This window comes from Leishmania mexicana, chromosome 16 (genome assembly GCF_000234665.1).
Source record: "Leishmania mexicana MHOM/GT/2001/U1103 complete genome, chromosome 16".
Lineage (NCBI taxonomy): Eukaryota > Euglenozoa > Kinetoplastea > Trypanosomatida > Trypanosomatidae > Leishmania > Leishmania mexicana.
The window spans coordinates 432,794-453,220 of record NC_018320.1 but is presented as its reverse complement, the minus strand read 5'-3'; the positions used below and the strand labels follow the sequence as shown (position 1 = coordinate 453,220).

Here is a 20,427-nt window from a genome sequence, read left to right as displayed (position 1 = left end):
GCGCCACGCCGGCGACGACACAGCAGAGGGGAGGAGGAAAGACGGCGAAAGGGGAGTTGCTTCCCTCGCCCGCCTCCGCCTTTTGTGCGCTTCGCCTATGTTTGTTGTGCGGTCGGCGTCGTGAGAGGAGAGACGCAGCGCCTCTAATATCGGGTCCCTCGCTCTCGCTCCCGCTCCCACCGCTGACCCACCCATCCACCCCACCCCGGCCCCCTTTTTCTCAGTCAAGCGGGGGGAGGCATGCCGTATGTCTTTGTGCGCCCATGTAGACGTCTGTGCCTGAGAGTGAGCAGGTCGTTGTCCGCCAAGCGAACAAGCAACGAAGACCCGCCCCCAACTCCCCAAAGAAAAATGGACTCGAAAGAGCTGATGGGAGGAGGGCGCGGAGGAAGGCAGCTTAGCGGCGGGGGATGAGAGGCTGATGTGCGGCATCCTCACCGCGGCAAGGCAGAGTTTACGACCAGGTCTGGGTCAAAGTCGATGGGCTCATAGTTGGGGCAGCTCGCCTCTCACACACACACATACTGTCTCCCTCTCCCGCCATCCACCCACCCTCCACCCCCGATGCACGCTGCGAGCCGCCGCTCTTTTTTGGGGGAAGGGGGGGTGGAAGTCCAGGGCACCGGCGTGCGCGTGGCCCTTGTCGATGGTGCAAGCGAAAGGATGAGGGGAAGCGTGGCATGTCGTGTTGTTCAGGTAAGAACAAGCGGCTCACCCCATGCATACCCCCTCTCTCCCTACGTGTCTCTATGTCCTTGGCGTGCCCTTATCTTTCTCCTGCCCCTCCCCCACCCCCTCTCCCCTCCCCTCCCACCACCACTACCATCATCATTTTACGCCTCTCTTGTCGGCCGCCACCACATGTGCACCCTTGCATTGGGGGTGGGGGCAACAACAACGGGGCCGCAGCATCCGTCGCAGCCGCGCATCGTATCCGCCTCCCCCCCCTTTACCGTCGCTTCCTCTATCCCTCGCCCTCTCTCTCCGGCATCGCACACCCCTCCCTGGCTACAGGCGGTCGCGAAGATGACCGTCATCTCTGCCGGCGTTGTAAGCAAGCAGGGCCGCATCGTGCTCGCGCGTCAGTTCACGGACATTAGCCGCGTCCGCATCGAAGGCCTTCTCTCCGCCTTCCCGCGGCTGCTCGAGTCGTCGATGAGCAAGCAAGTCACGTACATCGACGCCGGCACGGTGCGCTACGTCTACCAGCCCATTGAGGAGCTTTTCCTCGTCTTGGTTACGACAACGAAGAGCAACATCGTCGAGGACCTGGCCACGCTGCATCTCATGGGTCGGCTGATTCCCGAGTACGTGCCCGAGGGCATCACGGAGGCCTCGCTGGAAGCTCACTCCTTCGAAGTGTTCTTCGCCCTCGACGAGGTGGTCGTATGCGGGAAGCGCGAGAACAGCACAGTGGAGCAAATTCGCGTGTACCTCGAGATGGACTCGTACGAGGAGCGCATGGCGCTCGAGGAGAAGCAGCGGCAAATGGCAGAGGCGAAGAAGATTACGGCCGAGCACGCGCGCAAGATGCGCGAGCGGCGCATGGCTGGCGGCGGCCCGACTGGTGGCGTGTACGGCGGCATCAGCTCTGACGACCCAAACTACGGCGGCTTCGGCAGCAGCTCTGCCGCTGGCGGCAGCATGAGCCTGTACACCGGCGGCGGTGGTGGCATGGAGACGACGTACCCGGCGCCTTCGGCGGCGATCAGCTCGCACACATCCGCCCCCCTTAAGATGGCAGCAGCGCCGCGTAGCGGCATGTGTCTTGGCAAGGCACGCAAGACCGACATCAGCAGCAAGATCCAGAAGGAGATGGGCATCACGGCATCGCAGGCGCCTGACGCCTTTGGTGGGGCAAATGACCCGGTGGCGATGGAGCATAACGCGATGGAGCTGCCGGTTTCTATGGTGCCGCAGGAGGCGGTGAACATTACCATTGAAGAGAAGATGAGCGCAACGCTGCAGCGTGATGGCGAGCCGACGCCGATAGACATCAAGGGTGAGCTCACCGTCCTCGTGGCGGACCCGCAGCAGGACCACATCAAGCTCATGTTGGCGCCGGTGAGCGACGCCTTCACGTTCCGCGCGCACGCCAAGGTGAACAAGACGCTGTTCGCCAGCGACCAGGTACTCACCATGGCGGACGGCAAGCCGTTTCCGGTGCAGCAGCCGGTCACCATTCTACGATGGCGTCTCTCCAACTCCTCCGTTACCGCTCCGATCAACTTCACGTGCTGGCCGGAGTCAAGCCGCATCACGATCGAGTACGAGCTGGCCGACCCGAACACGCGGCCGCTGCAGCCCGTGCGCTTGGTCATCCCCCTCTACGGCGCAACCCTGCAAGATGTGCAGCCGTCAACAGGCACGTACCAGGCGGTGGACGGCCAGCACGTGATCTGGACGATCGACGTCGTGGATAGTCACCAAAACATGAGCGGCAATATCGAGATCGCCGCGGACAGCGACCACGGCGCCAACGGTGAGGAGCTCTTCTTCCCAATCCACGTTGCCCTCTCTTCCCAGGTCAGCATCGCGCACGTTAACGTGACAGAGGTGGTGTCGACCCAGAACGGCAACGCGGTGGACTTCAGTCAGCAGTTGCGCTTGGTGAGTGACAATGTGCAGGTGCTCTAAAGACCTGCCGCCTACATGAGAGAGCCGCCCACCATCAGCAGGCGCGCCTATTGTCGTCCCCTCTCGCGATCCCCTGCCAGCGACAAGGTGGGGTCACTTCACCACACTGTACATCCGTTGAGGTGACAGGGAGAGGGAGGGGGTCGACTTGTGTACCCCATCCCACCCCACCCTCGATATGCTCGAGACGCGGCGTGCGTGGCCGGTGTGGCGGTGGTTTCCTTTCGTAGGTGAGCTTTTGCACATCGGTGCCCGTCCGCCCACACCCTCCGTCTCCGTTCCACTTCCCCCCCCCCTCTCTCGTAGGGCAGCGTGTGCGTGTGTGTGCGTGTGTGCGAGGCGGTGTCACGTGCCTCGGATGTGCCAGTTAGAGTCAGAGTGCCTGTGCTTCTACGCCCTCTTTCTTCTTCGACCTCTCTCTCCCAGGCCTCGCATGGCCGTCCGAGCTTGCGCGCGTGCAGGGCAGGGCAGAGGGGAGGAGAGGCGGCTGTGTGTGTGTGTGTGTTGTCTGGCTGTATTCGTGTTGGGTGTTGGGTTAGCCTTTCCAGAGCACCAACAGAACAAGGACGTCGACCCAAAGTGAGACCCAAGCTGCAGGCGTCGGCGGTGCACGAGTGTCTGCACATGCACACGCGGGGCGGCAGCCGCACACGCACACCCCTCCACGCCCAACGCGCCGATCCAGTCCCTCTCCGTGCGCTGCACTTCAAACTTTTCTTTGCAGGCGCCTCTCCCCTCCTCCCTTTCGCCTTGTGCGGCAGCGAGGATTTAGAGCGGCGGCAGCCCGCACATGCACGCAGCCGCCTACTATTTGCAGCCTCGCCTCCCCACCCTCCCCCCTTCCCCTTCCGCCCGCCTTTTTTTTCGATATGTGACGCGGTGTATCTTGGGTTCCTGGGTGCATCATCTCTGTCCTTCGCCTCCCTCCCGCTCATCCCCCGCTGCTCTACAACACCACACACACACGCACACATCAACTCACCCGGGGAAACAGAGAGCGAGAGCCGTATCTGCACTACTGCTGCTGCTGTGCGTGTGTGTCTGCGTAGCGGCCCATCACCACTTCAGCAAGGCCCCACCGACCCAACCTTCCCGTCCACCGCAACCACCCCCCACCCATTCCTTCGGCTGCGCCATCATGGGCCGCTTCAAGCCCCTCGCTGTGAAGAAGAAGTACGCGAAGAAAATGAATCAGAACAAGCCGGTGCCGTACTGGATTCGCCTGCGCACGGGCAACCGCATCAAGTGGAACGAGAAGCGCCGCCACTGGCGCCGCACGAAGCTGAACTACTAGGGCCGACTGACCACCCACCCACCCACCCACCCACCACACTCTCTCTCCTCCCTATTGCCGCTGCCATCCCGCTCACCTCTACTCACATGTGCGTGCGTGGGTATATGGCCCCGCCTCCCCTCTCTCTCTCGCCTTGTGCTTTACATCATCGCCCCCGGTCTCCGTCTGCGCACGCAGGCGGGCGGACTGAGTTGATGAAGGGAAGCTGCAGAGGAAGAGAGCAGACACGTTGTACAACCGCCGCGATGGCGGGGTGGCAGATGGCACGTGGTTGATGGATGGACTCGGTGTGAGTGGCTGCGTCGTTGCCCGTATGCAGTCGTGTGCGTCCCAGCAGATTGGTATCCGTTTCGGTGTACCGGTGTAGGGGTTGGTTGCCACCCTCCATGGACAGAGCGCAGGCGGGCAGTCACCCGCCGCCTGCCTGCGTGCCTGCGTGCGCTCTTGCTTTCTCGTTTTTTTTTTCGCTTCATCTTCCTTTCGGAAATGTCAGGAAAAGGTAACGCGGCTACTACCCGCCCCCGCCCACCGGCTGCTTCCCGCACACAGAATCGGCATGATGTCTTTCCTTGCGCACCTCCCCGTGTGACGGCGCACCCGTTGCTGTCATCGGTGGCTACTCTTTCATCCCTCTCTGCTCGCCCACCCCCCCCCCAAAAAAAAAACGTTCACCCGCGAGGTTGTGGGCCTGTTTGCGTGGGCCGTGGGGTCTTGCGTCTTCGCAATTTGGCTTCTGCTTACTCCTGCCAGTATCTGCCTCCTCCGTGGTCTCGTGTGTCTGCTGAACGGCCTACCTTTGCGCACCTCTGCACCTCTCTCCCACTGCGCACACGCACAGACACACACACACGTATATATATATATATGTGTGTGCACACCTCCTCTAGCATCGCATGAGCTCTCCTCCGTCCCCGTCCGCACCAGCTCCGATGTCACACGTCGCACAGCAGCAGGAGCTCATGCGAGTTTACCGAGAAGAGCTGCAACTGCAGCAGCGACTCAAGGAGCAGTGTTGCCTGCTGCAGTGCCTCGCGGAAGCTGCAGCGGGTATGTTCTCGTGGTGGCGTGAAGGTGCAGCCGCCGCGGGGACGACGGACAACGCTCTCCTGGTTGCCAGTCGCTCCCCCATCTCAGAAGGGTCGACGGGCTCTGATGCGAACACCGGCGAGTTTGCCCTGCCATCGGCGTCCTCACTGCTGAAGCTGCACTCGGGCATGGTCTTCTACTCACTGGGGGAGCTGCTGCAGCTGTGGGCAGCCACCACAGCCCCGTCAGACTTTGGAGGCAACAGCGAGAAGGGAACTGATGAGACCGCCAGTGCAGCCGAGACGATGAGCCAGGGCGGGTGCGACGCCTCCTGGCGTGAGGTGCACGCTTCCTCGTACGGCCCTTGTAGGGTCAACAAGTGCTCTGATCAACACCCTCCCCCGTGGACCATCCCAACTAGCATGGCGGTACCAGTGCCGCTGATCATCAGCGAGGCAGGAGACGTTCCGTACACACCTCGAACTCCTCCACCTCCATTGCAGCTACCCACCCCCGCGCAGCTCATACGGTACCGCGTGCTGGACGCGGCGTGCCCACTGCCGGTCACCCACCGACTCCTCCTCGGTTCCGTTGACGCGGACAGCTTCAGCCTCCTCTTGCTGTGGCTCATGAGGCTCACCAAGGAGTGCGCGGAGGCAATGCTTCTATGCAGACCCGACAGGCACGCGCGCCAAGCGCACATGCAGTCGGCACGAATCGAAGGACACCGTTCCAGCAGCGCCGGCGCCGACGACAACCGACGGCCGCTCAGCGTGGCGCCAACGCCGGCAGTGGCCGCAAATGAAGCGGCGGAGACGATCGGGGCGAAGAGGTCACGGTCTCAGGATGGGGGCAGTCTACGGTGTAGCGATGGCAGCGTCGTCAGCGAGTCGTGGAACGCACTCTGCGCCTCTCTAGTGCGTGTCCTCTCGTACCTGGTCGCCGCGGCCGCAGAAGCATCACCGCGGATAGGCTCTGAGCGCCGGCAATCCACGGAGCCGCCGCTGCCTTCGCTCGTGTCGTGTATAGCATCTGCAGCCACGTCAGTCGCCCTGCGTGCCGACCTCCGTCTCTTCCTCGCGGAGGTGGCGGAAGTGCGCGATACTGTTCTCGAAGTTAAGCGGTGCTGTTGCGTCGTAGACGTGCAAGACGACGACACGGAGCGCGCCTTGAAGAGGCCTCGAGGCGAGTCTGTTGCAGCAGCAGCAGCAGCAGCACTGCCGCCACTGGCGTCTGTCGCCGGGCAGGGGCAGCCGATGGCAATGAGCAACATGGCGCTACTGGCCCACCTCGCCGCAATCGTGGATGTGCAGGTGCGAAAGTATCTCTGATACACACACGCGTGTGTGGGGTGTGGGGGAGGAGGGAGATATCCTCAGTGCGATTGTGGTCGTAAAAGTCGCTAGAACGGACCTTCTTCCCCCCCCCCTCCCTCCCCTGCCCCCCCCCCACCTCCGCTTCGCTTTCTACCTCTCTCTCTCCTGCCGCTGCTGCTGAGTTTTCTGCTTTCCCCTGCTGCCTTTTTCTTTCGCGACTACTCCTGGCGACTTGTGTGTATGTGTGTGTACGTGTGCGAGAGAAGCAACGGCATTGGCTCCGCTTCGCTTGTAACCTTCGCGCGCCTGTCAAGACCGTCCCAGCCCGCCCATCATCAGCAATATGCCCTTCTCTTCGCTCTCCTCCATGCGCCTCCGTCTCTGATGACGGGAGAGAAGGGAGAGGAGAGGGGGGAGGGCGCCGCAGTGCGCGGTATCTCTCTCACACACACACATGGGCCAGCACCCCCGCCGCTCCCGCCCCTCTGTCCCCTGCCAAATGCTGCAACTAGTGGTGGTGGGTGGCAGGACCCAGGCACCCAGGGCGTGGCGAGGTCAGAGCGATGTATTCCGGCTGATGGTGGCGGCCAGGCCCTGGATGGCGCTGCGTCGGAGCGACCTGCGGCCGTGCACACGCCTCTGCCATCCGCATCATGCGGGGGTGTCGAGGCAACTCGAGTGTATGCCACCCCCGGCCCTGACTGCCCTGCTGGTGGGGGGGAGCCTGAGGCGCATGGAGTGGGGTAGAGCTGGATGCAGGGGCGGTGCTGCGGTGGCTGAGTCGGCGCACTGCTGTACCGCGCGTGTCTGGCGGCTGCCTCGCACCGGGTGGCGGGGGCCTGTGGTCGGGTCGCGAAGGGGGTGGGGTGGGGGTGGTCGAGTGGGGCGTGTGACTACTGGGTGCTGCACGGCCGCGGACTGGACGCGTTAGAAAATACCTCACATAAGGGAGATGGACTCTTGGAAGGGACGGGGGGGAGCAGCGGAGAGGCGCTGCGAGTCCAGCGGCCCCGGCGCGTGGGAAGAAGCGCCTGAAACACGGTCGTTGCCCGGTCCGTCACCCCCTCTGCACTCACCCGAGCACGACTTCCCACGGGTGTGCGTCCAAGCCCACCTTTGTTTTGCAGCAGTACCCATCTGGCCCCACACTGGGGTGCCTCTCTCCGCCTCCAGCCGTTCCCTGTCTTAAGCCGTGGTGGGGCGCGCCTTTTCCTGGCTGCGACTCCGCCGCTTGGACACGGGCCACCGGCGCAGCGCAGCCACAGTGAGAGAGCTGAGAGAGGGTGTGGTGGCCTCCTCAGCGATGGGGGGGGAAGGGGGAGGGGCAAGCGAAGCAAACGCTCTCCATCCATCCGTGCCCGCTCCAGTCACTCTTCTCTCTCGTCCTCTCCCCCGCTTCAACTCTGTGCCGTGCGGATGTGCTCCTCTGTACGCCAGATCGGCTCCTCCGCTGCACCCACACACGCACGCCGCCCATCCGTGCGTCGGCACCGTCTTGCGTATCGCAGCGCTGTTCTTGCTTTGCTGGCTGCCCCCCCCCTCCCGGTCTATTCGTTGGTGACGCCCCTCCCGCCATCATCGCTACAGCACAGAGACGTGCCCAGATCTGCTGGGCGATGCTATGCGTCTCGCCGCAGCCATCACAGGGCCACAGCTCCCCCAGCGGCCCTTGACATGGCGTCGCCAACCTCGTCCTCGGTCCTGGGCGCACGGGAAGGTAGAGGAGCGTTCAGCCACGGCCTGAAAAGCGCCGGCACTCGTGTGATGCCGGACAAGTCACCTCACAGCGGTGACGGCAGCGCCGCTGCAGGGAGCACGGAGACAGGCACAAGAGATGGTAGCGGCCATTTCGCATGCCTCCGTCACTCTTTCCACCGTAGTCTCTCCGCCGCCGAACAGCTCACAACGCCAACGACCACGTACGAGCAGCTGATGTGCGAGCTGGCCATGTGGGAGCGCGAGCTTCGGCAGCAGCTCGTGCGCCATGAGCAGGAAGAGCTGATGCAGATGGTGTTGAGTGAGGAAAAGACATTGTTCCCCGCCATGGCGGCCCTCCGCGACGCAAACGCCCTTAGCGTGATGCAGGAGGAGGTGATGTGGCGTTGGGGCATACAAAACGATTACCACCACTTTCTGCGTGACGTGATGCAGGTGCTGGAGGTGCTGCACCGCCGCTCTTTCTCCTTCGCCGATGAGCCGCGGTGCCGCAAGGTGATTGAAGACTCCGAGAGGCAACACTGGATCGCGGCGCGGCAGCGGCAAGTGACGCGCGAGACGCAGGAGGCCGCCGCGGCGGAAAAGGAGGACCGAGCGATGCGCCTTGCGTACTTTGCACACATCCAACAGCAGCTCTACCAGATCTTCTTGCTGGAGGAAAGTGAGCGAGATGACCGGATGGAGGTGGAGCGGCTGCAGCGGCTGTATGCCAGTAGTCTTGTGGAGGCGATGGCGAAGGAGTACCGCCACGCGCGTCTCTGTCAGCTGAAGTACGAGGCAAGGCGTTTCGAACTGCAACCTGAGGTCACGCGTGACCTGGTCGCTGACGAGGCTCTGCATCGCTCGTGGCTGTGCCAGGACCAGGCGCTGGGCTTCAAGAAGGTGCAGGCGGATGAGATCCGAAGCTACCTCGCCTCCGCCCGGCAAGAGCTTCTCAACCAACGCGTGGAGGAGGGCTGATCTGGCGGTGGCACGTGCAGCAGTAGCAGCAGCTCTGTTGCCCACCTTTTCAGCGTCCCCAGCCTCCCCTTCCCCCTCCTCATGCGCGTCCTCATCCACGCACGGCATCCGTGAGCCGTGCGGCTTTCAAACTCTTCTCTCCCCGACATACTTCTGTCTTTCGTGATGTGTTTACGTTCATGTGTGTACATAGCCGTGGCGTCTGGGCAAGACGCCTTCTCCTTCTCGGTCTCTCGGCCGACCATGGTGCCTTTCTCGCTGTGCTGTGATCTGGAGGGATGCATGCAGCACACACGTGCCCGTCTCTCCCTCTCTCCGTCCCCCACCCCCTGTGGTCGTAAGAGGGTCGCTGGCGATGTGGTTGTTTTACGCGAGCGAGTCCACAGACGTGCGTGTGCCGTGTACGGGTTATACGCAAGTTGATAAAGGCGAGCCCTCGTTTTCCCTCCGCTGCGCGCCGTTCTGTTGCGTTTTGGAGCGACCTGCGGCCGTGCACACGCCTCTGCCATCCGCATCATGCGGGGGTGTCGAGGCAACTCGAGTGTATGCCACCCCCGGCCGACTGCCCTGCTGGTGGGGGGGGAGCCTGAGGCGCATGGAGTGGGGTAGAGCTGGATGCAGGGGCGGTGCTGCGGTGGCTGAGTCGGCGCACTGCTGTACCGCGCGTGTCTGGCGGCTGCCTCGCACCGGGTGGCGGGGGCCTGTGGTCGGGTCGCGAAGGGGGTGGGGTGGGGGTGGTCGAGTGGGGCGTGTGACTACTGGGTGCTGCACGGCCGCGGACTGGACGCGTTAGAAAATACCTCACATAAGGGAGATGGACTCTTGGAAGGGACGGGGGGGAGCAGCGGAGAGGCGCTGCGAGTCCAGCGGCCCCGGCGCGCTTTTTTTTTCCTTTCTTCGCGAAGTGAACGCGCACGTTGCTGTGAGGCGCATACCCATCATGTCAATCAACTACGTCCCCCCCCCCTCCTCGCGCCGCCGCCGCCATCACCTCTTCACCCCCATTCATTCTCTCTCGACTTACGACGACACACAGCACCCATACCACACGTCGACCTCCGTTCTCCACCGTCTTTCCGGTGCGCCCATGCACCATGGCGGATGTGCAGTTGAAAGCATTGCTCATGGGTGTGGAGGCGGAGCGCGGGGCGACGGTGACGTGTCGTGACCCGTCCGCGCTTGAGATGCTGCTGCGGATCGGCAACTCCGACGCCAACCGAGGGAGTGTGTCCGTGATCTTCCAAAACACCAGCGCAGCCTCGTCGCCGGCGGCGCAGATGTTGTTCATCAACGAGAAGTACGCAGAGGCAGTGGAGGAAGAGGTGCAGTTGTGGCTGGGCCCCTTCAAGACAGCCGCCGGCAGTGAGCGAAAACGCGCCCGCGCCGACTCGGACAGGGACGACTTCGAGAGCGAAAGTGGCTCGGACGCGTAGCGGCGACGACGTCAAAACGACGCGACACCAACAGAAACGGTTCCCTGTGCTCCTGCACTGCTTCACCACTCCGTTGGCGTGGTGGATCTGGCGAGTGAGAGGCGGGAGAGGCAAGTGTAGCGCTGCCCAACTTCATGCGGGAGCGTTCATATGTGTTACTGAGAAGCGCGCACAGTCGCGTGTATGCCCTTGGCTCCTGCACACGACACTCGAACAACCCCTCCCCTCCCCCCACGCGCGAGCCTCAAGCGGACCGCTGCAAAAGGGCGAACGTCCGTGTAGAAGACATCTCCTCCGCAGGCGGTTGTGCGGCAGTGAAGGCGTGGCGCACACACCCACACGGTTGTGGAGGGTATGATGGGAGTGCGAGCAGTCGCGTGCTTCTCGTCCGCCACCACCACCCTCATCAGGCCGATCTGTGCTTGCGCGCGCCTTTCCGGTTTCTTTGCAGACGCTCATGAATTCGTGCCGCTCTCATCCGCGGCTTCACCGAATTGGTCGCCTCCCCCACCCCCTCGCTCGCTCGCTCGCTCGTCCTCGTCCCTAATGGTCCTGACGGCGCGAACATGTGGCTCGAAGGTCCTTCCCAACGTAAAAGCATCCCCCCTCCCCCCCTACCCCCTCAGCCCCTCTCTCTCCCTGTATTATCTTTCACGTGCAGCAGCAGCACCACCACAACACCCAGTCCCCTGCGATCATCCATCCACCACCACCGACCCACCACCTCGCGCTTTCTGCGACAGTGCTGCTACGTCGAGCGCACACACACACATACCCCTCCCCCCTCCTAACCCTCCGCGCACACACACACACGCCATCCCTCCCTAACCACAAGGCATTGACGGATATATATATCTCCCCTCCCCCTCCCACTCCCCTTCTGGTTTCTGTGGCGTCGTTGCTACTGGCGGGCGTGCTGCATGTTCCGCCCGCCTCTTGCTCCCTCACCCCCCTCTCCTCCCTCTCTGCCTTCATCGCCGCCACACTTTCCTCCTCACCGCCATCGCAGCACTGCGTGCCGTCCCCCACTCCGTCTGCCGCTGCGTTCCCCTGTCAAGCAGCGTGGCTCATCGTGATCACCAACACCATGCACCTTCTTGTTGATGGCGACTATTTACTCAGCGGCTTCCGACCCACCTCGGAGGAGGACGTGAGGGCGGCGGTGGAGCGGCTCATGACGGCGATTGAACAACAGCTGCTGCAGCCAGTTGGTGCCGACACCGCGGTGACGGCCCTCGTCTCCCGTATCATATTCTTCTCCTCTGCGCTCATTAAAGGGCTCGAGGAGGGGCCGCGCATGTTCGTCATCTCCACCCTGCGCCGCCTGCGCTTCCAGACGCACGTCCTGGAGAGCATCCACGGCCGCCCCGGCACCCCGGTCGACGCCGCGTTGTGCACGAAGCTGCTGCAGTTGTCGCTGCTGCCCACCGGAGGCGGCGGCTTCAGCGCCGGTAACAGCACTGTCGCCTCCCATGGCCAGGGTGCGCATGCCTTCTGTCTCGTCACGCCCAACGCGTATCTCTCCACGGCGATGGAGCTGATCGCGTCGCGGGAGGGTGGCGAGATTGTGTTTACTGTGTACGAGGGCGATGAGGTGGCTGAGGAGCTGCTCGGCTACGCGTCAGCGCGGTACGGCGCAACGGGTGGCGTGGCGACAATGGCGAGGCACGACGGCGTCACGTTTCTGCCAAGCACAGAGGCCGCTGTCGCTGCCTTGGAGCTGGTGCAGCAGCAGGAGAAGGGCAACCTGTCCGTCTCCGCGCTGACAGAGCTGAAGGCGCTGCAGGTGCGCCTGCAGCAGCAGAAGTCGACCACCGGCAGCGAAGCAACGGTCGTGATGCCGAAAGCATCGACAGCCGTCGCCGCTGTGGCCCCACCTCCGGCGCCCACGGTGCCTGAACTGTTTGCGCCACCCAACGGGCCACAGCCGACGGCGGCAGCCTCTCACAGCAGCAGCAACGCATCCTCCAGCGGCATCGTCGATAAGGACCAGCTCCCGCTCCCGCGGGCGCCGGCAACGGTGAAGCCGCTGGACCGGGCGAGCGTACCCGCGCCGCCCTTCACCGCCTCTGCAGCATCAGCAGCAGCAGCAACACCTGCGCCCTCATTCTTTGAGACAGGCCCGCTGCACACCGTCACTACCACCACGTCCCCACCGGCGGTGGTGCAGCACGCCTCACCGCCATCAGCGATGCCGCCACCGCTGAGCACGTCGTCTGTCTCTACCGCCAACGGTGTCGCGGGCGCGGCGGTGTCTCTTGGTGAGCCGATGGTGTCCACCACCCTGCCAGTCGAGTGGGCCCTCGTCTACGATGCAGCGCGGCAGCGCCACTACTACGCGTACACAGACACAACGGGGCGGACCCACTCGACGTGGCAGCACCCGCTGGGGCCACAGAAGCAGTTGGAGCTGGAGGAGCAGGTGCAGGCGTGGCGCGCGGCGCGACTGCAGCCGCAGCTGAACAGTGCGCTGCCGGACGGCTGGGAAGAGCGCACGGACCCGAAGACTGGGCGCACGTTTTACGTTGACCACAAATCGAAGACGACGACGTGGGAGCGTCCACAGCCGAGTGTCGCGGCCCCGCCAAGCGCCGCGAACGTCGGCTCCCATGCCAGTGGCGGTGGCGCGATGGCGCTGCCGGCGATGTGGGAGGCCCGCGTAGACCCTCGCACTGGTCGGACCTTCTATATCAACCACGAAACCAAGACGACGTCGTGGGAGCGACCGGCAGTGGCACCCGCGGTGAGGCCGTCTAGCGGAAACCCTGAGGCGTGCGGTGACGGCGACTGGGTGCCGCGTGTCGACCCTGCCACCGGCCGCACCTTTTACGTCAATGACAGGACGCGGCAGACGAGCTGGACCAGGCCAAAGCCGGCGGTACAGGCGCCTTCGCCGCCGAATGCGCCGTCGCCGATGCAGGGCGGGGCGGTAGCGCTGCCGCCACCGTGGGAGGCGCGTGTCGATCCCGGCACTGGTCGCACCTTCTATATCAACCACGTAACCAAGACGACCTCGTGGGAGCGGCCGCTGGTTTGAGCGGCTGCACGACCTCACCGCGCTGTGTATTTTACTCGAGTCGCCTCTTTTCTTCTCTTGCCATTTGTTGCTCCGGTATATGCCCTCGCTGTTGCACCGACACGGCCGACGCCTAAGCGTTCCGTGGCGTTGAACGAGTCCGGGGAGTCCCCTGCCCACCCCCCTCCGCCCCACACACGCACACACACACCGCTTGCGGTGCAGCTCGTGGCGCGTGCGCGCCCGTACTGAAGGACACCGATGCGCCACACCATACGAAGAACAATGCAGCCAGCCACGCCGAAAACATGCATCAAAAAGCCCCCCTCCCCCCGCCATGGCCGCCGAGCCGCGCGCCCCCCCCAACCTCGCCGGAAAGGCCCTGGGGACCAACGCACGCCGGCCCAATTCTCGGCCCTGGCCCAGGCAGGGGCTTGGCGGCGGACGAGGCCACGCCGCCAAACCCAGTCGCCGTTTTTTTCACGAGCGCTCCTATAGTGTAGCGGTTATCACCTCGGACTCTGAATCCGATAACCCTGGTTCGAGTCCAGGTAGGAGTGACTTTTTCCCCGAGCACGTCGCCAAAGCACGAGGAAGGCGCGCGTTCGTCGAAGGGGGGCGTGTGAAGGTGGGGGCGTGTCGATGTTTGTTGTGGCGCGCGTTGCGTCGGACACAGGATATATGGATCGCCCAAACCCGACAGAGCAGGACGGAGGCGGGCGAATGCCGAAACGCGCGCGCACTGGTCTTGCCAGCGCAGGCCCTCTCTTTCTCGTTGCCTTCGACGTGTGTGTGTGTGGGCGGGGCGGCGGGGGGGACAGTCAGTGGCAAGATGCTTTTAAAGGGAGGCGACAAGAGCCCTAGTGTTTGGGAAGGGAAAGGGCGTGCGGCCTTTTCCGCGCGACGCACACACACGAGCACACCCACACGTCACCTTCCCTCTTCCTCTTCCTCTTCTTCCACTTATTCTGTGGTTACGAGATACGAGCGTTGCACAAGGATGCCTTGATGACGCCGGCCGAGGTCTGGAAAGGCTTCCCCTGCCAGCACACCACGCCGTCGGCGCTGCTGCGCACATCCTTCATAACCTCTTCAAAGTTCTTGGCAAGCTTTTTCTTCAGCACCGGCTCGTACGGCATGTCGTGCCCCTCGAACACCACACGCTCCCCGACGGCCGTCCCCTCCGGGATGTCCAGCAGCACCACCTTGCGCTCCCCCTGACCAGCCGACGCGGGGTCGTGCGGGTCCTCGCCGGTGGAGGCGCACAGCACCATGCCAGCGGACGGAATGCCCCCAATCTTGCGCGGCTCCAGGTTCGCAATCACGAGCACGAGGCGGTTCACGAAGTCCTCCTCCTTTACAAACTCCTGCAATCCACTGAGGATCGTGCGCGGTTCGTTGTTGCTCAGCGTGTTCAACTCCGCGCCGAGGTCAATCTTCTCGATGTACAGCTTCTCGCTCTCCGGGTGGCGCGACACCTCCAGCACCTTGCCGACCGCGAAGCAGCAGCGCGACATGGCCGTGGCGTTCTCAGTGCCAGTCGACGCAGCGCCACCCTTCGCCTTGCCCTTCGGAGCAGGAGCGGCACCGGCGGCAAGGGCGGCAGGCTTGGGGGCCAGCTCCGCGATCCACGACTCCACGTAGGGCACCGAGCGGCGCAGCAGACGTCCCTCAGCGTGCGAGGCCATCGTGCGTGGGCGTGTCTGTGTGAGCTTTACTGGGGAGGATTGGCGTAACGGCAGGCAAGGTTGCAAAGCCGAAGTGTTGTGTGACAGTGTGCGGTCGAGTGATCGGCTAGAGATTGGAGGCAGCCAGCAACTGGGGAGGGCAAGCAATGGAGCACAAGAGAAGACACAGCAGCGGTGCCGGGTCAGCGAGCGTCGCAGGAGCGCGGCGCAGGGAGTGCGAGCGAGTGACGCATCCACCCAAGCGGAGAGAGAGAGTGTGAGACGCGAAGAAAGACGAGGTGCGAAGGAGTGAGAGATGCCGCTGGAGGAGGGTGGGAGCGGCATGGACACAGAGAGAGGGGCAGGAGGCACAACGCTGGAGGCGTGGGCATGCTCCTTCTGCCTGTTGGAGTTGGTGTGGGTGTGGGTGTGAGGAGGAGGAGGAGGAGGATGGCTGGTCTGCACGAGACGCTGCCATTCTCCCACCGCACATGCAATGCTGCTGCCTCCATCTTTTTTTTTCTCTTTTCCTTGCGTTCCCTGGGTCTTCTGCGCGGGTCTCATCCGCTCTGGCTTCGGCCTTCGAAGGCCGAGGGAGGGAGACGCCACACACGGTCAAGGGTCAACGGAGAACACAACCGCTACCCTCTCAGCGTCCCCCTTTTCCGCTGCAGCAACAACACTGCAAGGCGTTAACACCTAGCTCCACAACTGCGCTTCACTACCCCTGCTGCGGCTGCTGCTGTATCAGGGCGTCCACATCCGCGCTGCGTATCTCTGCCGGCACGTACAGAAGCGGCCAGTTCGACAAGTGTGTCGTGTCATAGCGCTTCTCGATCAGCGCCATCACATTCGGGATCGTCAGCGCGCGGAGCACCGCGGCTGTGCCGTCCGCACCCATCGCGTCGTTGCTCCACGACGCATAGGCGCTGAAGACGTCCGCGTCCGTGACGCTGTTGCTGCCGCTGGCGCCGTACCGCCGCTTCGCACGCCTCACAAGCGTCATGGCGGCGTAGTACACAAACGGCCCGTGCGGCGGACAAGAAGTGAGGTGGCAGTAGAAAAGTGACATGAAATCCACGCTGCTCTCCAGCACCTGCACCCCCGCCATGTCCACGTCGCCGCTCCCGGGATCAGCTGCTTCGTGGGCAGAGGACGCCGTGGACGAGCCGGAGAGCCTTCGCATGTGAGACGCAGAGAGGACAGGAAGGGGGAGGGGATGTGTGCGCCCTTCACCTCCGCAGCGGGCGACAACGAGTGGAGAACTGCAGGTGCGCCAGTGAGCCGGGGCATCCGCGTATACCGAGTGCACAACCACGGGTGGGAGAGGGAGGGGGGGAGGCGGCGACAGAGCGAGGCGAGAGAGAGAGTGGGTGAGAGAGAGAGGCACACAAGAAGAACGGAGACGCTGGCAAAGAGCGCCGTGCAGCGGGGGGGGGGGGGGCGACTCGTACACCATTCCAGCACCGACGACTACCGATCGTTCTCACGAGTCCTTCCCCCCCACACACACACACAAAAAAAGCGGTGTCCTTTCCACCATCACCATCACCCTGGAGCCTCCCCTCCCTCCCCCTCCCCCCTCCTGGGTCACCGGCGCGGTTGATTGGATGGGTAAGCAGGGGTGGCGAGTGAAGGCAAAGGACGGGAAAGGATGCAAAAAAGGCCAAAGCGGCGCCGCTCCGAGCGAGGTCTCACGCCATGCGGAGAGATGGACGGAGGACGGTCCATCCCGGTCAAGGGCCCTCCTCTCCATAACCATATGTTCTCGTGTCTGGCACACGTTTGTTCCACCTCGCTGGCTCACTGACAAAGTTCGTGTTGGTCCACACACGCACACACACACACCTCCCAAAGCCATGCAGGCTCAGGAGAAGCCGCAATGCCCCCCTCCCCTGCTGCTGCTGCTGCTGCTGCTGCTGCTGCACCACCCCTCACTGACACAAGAGCTGGACAGGAATGTGAACGGGAAAAGGCAGACGTGTACACCGCCGATCGCGGCGGCGGGACATCCCCTCTCATGAGTAGTGACTGCTTTCCACGTGGGCTACGCGTACGTGCGTGCCTGCGCTCGGCAGGGTCTCGAAAGACGCGCTAAGGATCACCGGCCACACACGCATGCGGAGGCAGACACGAGCGCGTGCGCAGACGAGAAGATGCTGGAGAAGAGGACGTGTGCCCCCCCCTCCCTCCTGCTCCTCTGTTGAGCTAACCCAGCATCTTTGGATTGTCGTTGACGTGGGAGGACTGCGGCGGGAAGCTGGTAGCAGGCGTCGGCTGTGTACTCTCGGGCTCTCTCTTAGGCGGAGGAAGAGGGGCCTGCTGTGCGGACAGGTAGTGGTAGCGACCATTCGCTTGCAAGATAGCCGCGGGGGGAGGGGGCGGGTATAGCGATCAGGATGCCCTGCGCCACAGTCATGCCTCCGACATCACCAGCGCTGATGTGCTCCTGTGCGACTTGGGAATCATAGTCCATGTGGGGGGGTTGCTGGATGGAGTGTGGTGCTGATCAGCACCGCTTGCCTTTCGCCTCGACACCATTTCTCTGTCGCAGCGTCATCCCCATCAATGCCCGCATCACCTGCGTTGCCACCTGCGCCTCCTCTTCATCCGCGCTCCCACGCAGCACCGTTAGGCGACTCTCCTCCACCACAGAAGGGCAGCTGAGGTGCAGCCGCGTCTCGGTTGGGTCAGGCAGCGCGATAGCCGTGACGAGGGTGATAATCATGGCCACAATGAATAAGACAACGCCGGCGGCGAGGCGTGTCGTGCCGTCGCCCTCGCGAACCTCGCTGTTGTTGTGCGAGGCCGCCATGATGCCGGCCACCAGGCCACATACAGCAGCACAGGTGAGCGTGGTGAGGGTAGAAAATGGCCAGATCCCTTATCCAGCTTGCGCGGCTGCGCCTCGCGTGTCTCGTGAGGGGCACCCTCGTCACTGGACCACTGCTCGAGATGCGCGAGTTGGCGCACGGAAAGAAGTTGGACTCGGTGTTGCGGCTGTCACGGCCACGCTCGCCGCCGTTGTGCAACGGCGCTGCCCCCTCTCTTCTCCCTGCGCCGTGCTTTTAGGCAGCAGGTTGCAGCGTGCCAGCGCCTCCCCCCTTCCCCGAGCGGCGCTGGTCGCTCGCCGCGAGTCCAATACGAGGGCGCAAACGGGTGCGAAGAGGAAAAAGATAAAGCCGATGAGGGCAGCCGGGGGGGGGGGCTGGCCAGAAGCGCCTCGCCGGTGTTCTCCTGCCGTGGCTGTGTCCTTCTCCCATGTGCACCTCGTCTTCTTGATCGGCCACACCGAGTGGTGGGTGACCGCTTTCATGCCGGTGGCCCGGCGGTAGGTGACTAGCTGCCTCCCTACGTCCAGCACAAGGGCGACGAGGGTGAAAATGCATACGACGATGCGGCAGCCCAGCACGCGTCGGTGCGTGGGAGTTGGAGGAGTAGATCCGGTGAATGGCCACGTCTCGCCGGCCGTTGCTGTCGTGCACTAGTCCGCCCTGCTAGCTTCGGTGGCGCTGCCGGCCCGCATGCCGAGACGACGCAGGCATGGCTGACAGCCGCTGACGCTCGCGCGTCACGCAAACGACCGCACGCGCTCCGTAGGGCGCGCGTCAGCAACAGACTATGCACCCAGTAAACATGTGTGTATATATATATGTATATTGGGGGAGGTTCATCTACGTTCTGCGCGCGACTGAGCACACACACACGGAGACACGGAGAGGTCGATGGAGGAGGGGTGGCGTGGGGAGTGAGCGAGCGAGCAAGAGGCAGAGAGCCACGGACGTGTTGAATCGCACGTGATTGGTGTCCATGGAAGGTGAGGGGAGTGTAGAACACTTTGCGCGCGCGGACAGCTCACCGAGTGTGACTGAGGTGTCACACACACACACACACACGTTCTGGCGTGCCCACCACGCCCACCCACCTTCACCTCCTGTGTGCGCACGCCAACCCAGCCACGGGAAGAGGGTGCCGAGAGGCATCTATCGAGCGATGCGGGCAACATAAAAGACTGCAAGAAGATGTGTGCATGTCTATGCTTTCCTTTCGTTGTTTAACGAGCTTAATGAATGTCATACACTCCTCAGCGCCACAGGCGGCGGAAGACAAGCACCGACCTGGCGAAGGCGCTGATGATGATCGTAGGTGAAACGAGCACGGAACAGGACAGGCGTGGGCAGTAGTCGCGAGGGATCAGCGGGTATCTGCTTGGCATGCAACATGGCACGTGCGCACAGGAAACACGCACACACACACACACACACACACACGCACGCACACACACAGAAGGAGAGAGAGGGAGGGTGCAATGGAGAAGCCGACAGCGTGCGCGGTAACGTGCGCCCATCAGCCGCGTGCCCGTAAGAGGGAGGAACGACAAATGGCGCGTGGGGAATCCTTGACACAACTTCACCGCAAGGGCTGCACCTTATCTTGCTTCCTCCTCGGGGCGAACCCAATCGCTCACCCACTCACCATCTCTCCCTCATCCTCTTCTTCTTGCACATGCTCCATGGTGCATGTGTGTGTGTGTGTGTGCGTGTGCATCCTCTGAACGCCTCGCTCGCGCACATCTGCACGAGCGTCCCACGCAACACGTGCGGTGCCGGAACAACGAATATTCAATGTGTTAGCGAACAGGAAGATGGGATTATGAGATGGACACGTCTCTTCAGGACAGGACCGGCAGCGACACCTTCGTCGCCGACGGGGGCCCATACAGGCTCTCGCAGCGACGCTCGAAGCTGCGAGTCATGAGGCCCACAACGTTGTTCATGACCAGATGGCGGTACGTCGGGTTCTTGAACTCGAACGACACGAAGAAGAGCACATCCACCGTGTTCGGCTTCCCTTCCACCGGGGCGAACTCCCACTCACACCGGAGGTGCCGGAGAATGGACCGCTTGGCCGCCACCCCCGCCGTGGACGCCGCCTTCCTCAAGAAGGAGAGCACAAGCCCGTCGCCGCTGTCCGTGCCTGGCGTGGAGTAACTGTCGCGGGAAGGTGCAACGGCCGCCGAGCTGGCTCTGCTGGTGTTTTGCGGCGCTGCCTCGACATCGACGTCCTCTTCGTCGTAGAGAGCCGCCACAATTCTGCGGTTCGGGTAGAGTGTCACGCGCGACGTGTATTGCTCCTTGAGAAAGGAGAAGCCGATGGTCAGCGTCGTGGTCATCTCAACCGCATCGACGAGCTCCGACTCTTCCGCCTCGCAGCCTGTGGCTAGAGGCGAGGCGGCGGCGGCGGCGGGGACCGTAGGGGGACGCCGTGCATCACGCGGCACCCGCACCCGGCGCGTCGCGTGCACCTCCGACCCCGCGCACCACGGCAAGAACGCGGAGTAGTGCTCCACATCGGCCACTAC

General features: G+C 63.3%; 9 protein-coding genes across 9 annotated transcripts; 6 read left to right on the top strand and 3 right to left on the bottom strand.

Annotated features, from left to right (window-relative positions):
• Positions 1-1,026: 1,026 nt before the first annotated feature.
• Positions 1,027-2,637, top strand: LMXM_16_1180 (coatomer delta subunit-like protein; the record flags this gene model as incomplete). Its single annotated transcript, XM_003873757.1, has 1 exon — positions 1,027-2,637. One exon carries the CDS (start codon positions 1,027-1,029, stop codon positions 2,635-2,637), a length of 1,611 nt encoding a protein of 536 aa, XP_003873806.1.
• A 1,138-nt stretch (positions 2,638-3,775) lies between these two features.
• Positions 3,776-3,931, top strand: LMXM_16_1170 (putative 60S ribosomal protein L39; the record flags this gene model as incomplete). The annotated part of the gene is made up of 1 exon (XM_003873756.1): positions 3,776-3,931. The coding sequence occupies one exon, from the start codon at positions 3,776-3,778 to the stop codon at positions 3,929-3,931; it is 156 nt and encodes a 51-aa protein (XP_003873805.1).
• Positions 3,932-4,824: 893 nt separating this feature from the next.
• Positions 4,825-6,288, top strand: LMXM_16_1160 (hypothetical protein, unknown function; the record flags this gene model as incomplete). Its single annotated transcript, XM_003873755.1, has 1 exon — positions 4,825-6,288. One exon carries the CDS (start codon positions 4,825-4,827, stop codon positions 6,286-6,288), a length of 1,464 nt encoding a protein of 487 aa, XP_003873804.1.
• A 1,932-nt stretch (positions 6,289-8,220) lies between these two features.
• Positions 8,221-8,949, top strand: LMXM_16_1150 (conserved hypothetical protein; the record flags this gene model as incomplete). The annotated part of the gene is made up of 1 exon (XM_003873754.1): positions 8,221-8,949. The coding sequence occupies one exon, from the start codon at positions 8,221-8,223 to the stop codon at positions 8,947-8,949; it is 729 nt and encodes a 242-aa protein (XP_003873803.1).
• A 1,094-nt stretch (positions 8,950-10,043) lies between these two features.
• LMXM_16_1145 (hypothetical protein) lies at positions 10,044-10,382 on the top strand (the record flags this gene model as incomplete). The annotated part of the gene is made up of 1 exon (XM_003873753.1): positions 10,044-10,382. One exon carries the CDS (start codon positions 10,044-10,046, stop codon positions 10,380-10,382), a length of 339 nt encoding a protein of 112 aa, XP_003873802.1.
• Positions 10,383-11,469: 1,087 nt separating this feature from the next.
• LMXM_16_1140 (conserved hypothetical protein) lies at positions 11,470-13,419 on the top strand (the record flags this gene model as incomplete). Its single annotated transcript, XM_003873752.1, has 1 exon — positions 11,470-13,419. The coding sequence occupies one exon, from the start codon at positions 11,470-11,472 to the stop codon at positions 13,417-13,419; it is 1,950 nt and encodes a 649-aa protein (XP_003873801.1).
• Positions 13,420-14,372: 953 nt separating this feature from the next.
• On the bottom strand, positions 14,373-14,915 carry LMXM_16_1130 (tyrosyl or methionyl-tRNA synthetase-like protein; the record flags this gene model as incomplete). The annotated part of the gene is made up of 1 exon (XM_003873751.1): positions 14,373-14,915. The coding sequence occupies one exon, from the start codon at positions 14,913-14,915 to the stop codon at positions 14,373-14,375; it is 543 nt and encodes a 180-aa protein (XP_003873800.1).
• An 871-nt stretch (positions 14,916-15,786) lies between these two features.
• On the bottom strand, positions 15,787-16,524 carry LMXM_16_1120 (conserved hypothetical protein; the record flags this gene model as incomplete). The annotated part of the gene is made up of 1 exon (XM_003873750.1): positions 15,787-16,524. One exon carries the CDS (start codon positions 16,522-16,524, stop codon positions 15,787-15,789), a length of 738 nt encoding a protein of 245 aa, XP_003873799.1.
• Positions 16,525-19,737: 3,213 nt separating this feature from the next.
• Positions 19,738-20,427, bottom strand: LMXM_16_1111 (conserved hypothetical protein; the record flags this gene model as incomplete). The annotated part of the gene is made up of 1 exon (XM_003873749.1): positions 19,738-20,427. A coding segment is annotated over one exon (690 nt), but the record flags the coding sequence as incomplete, so codon positions are not given.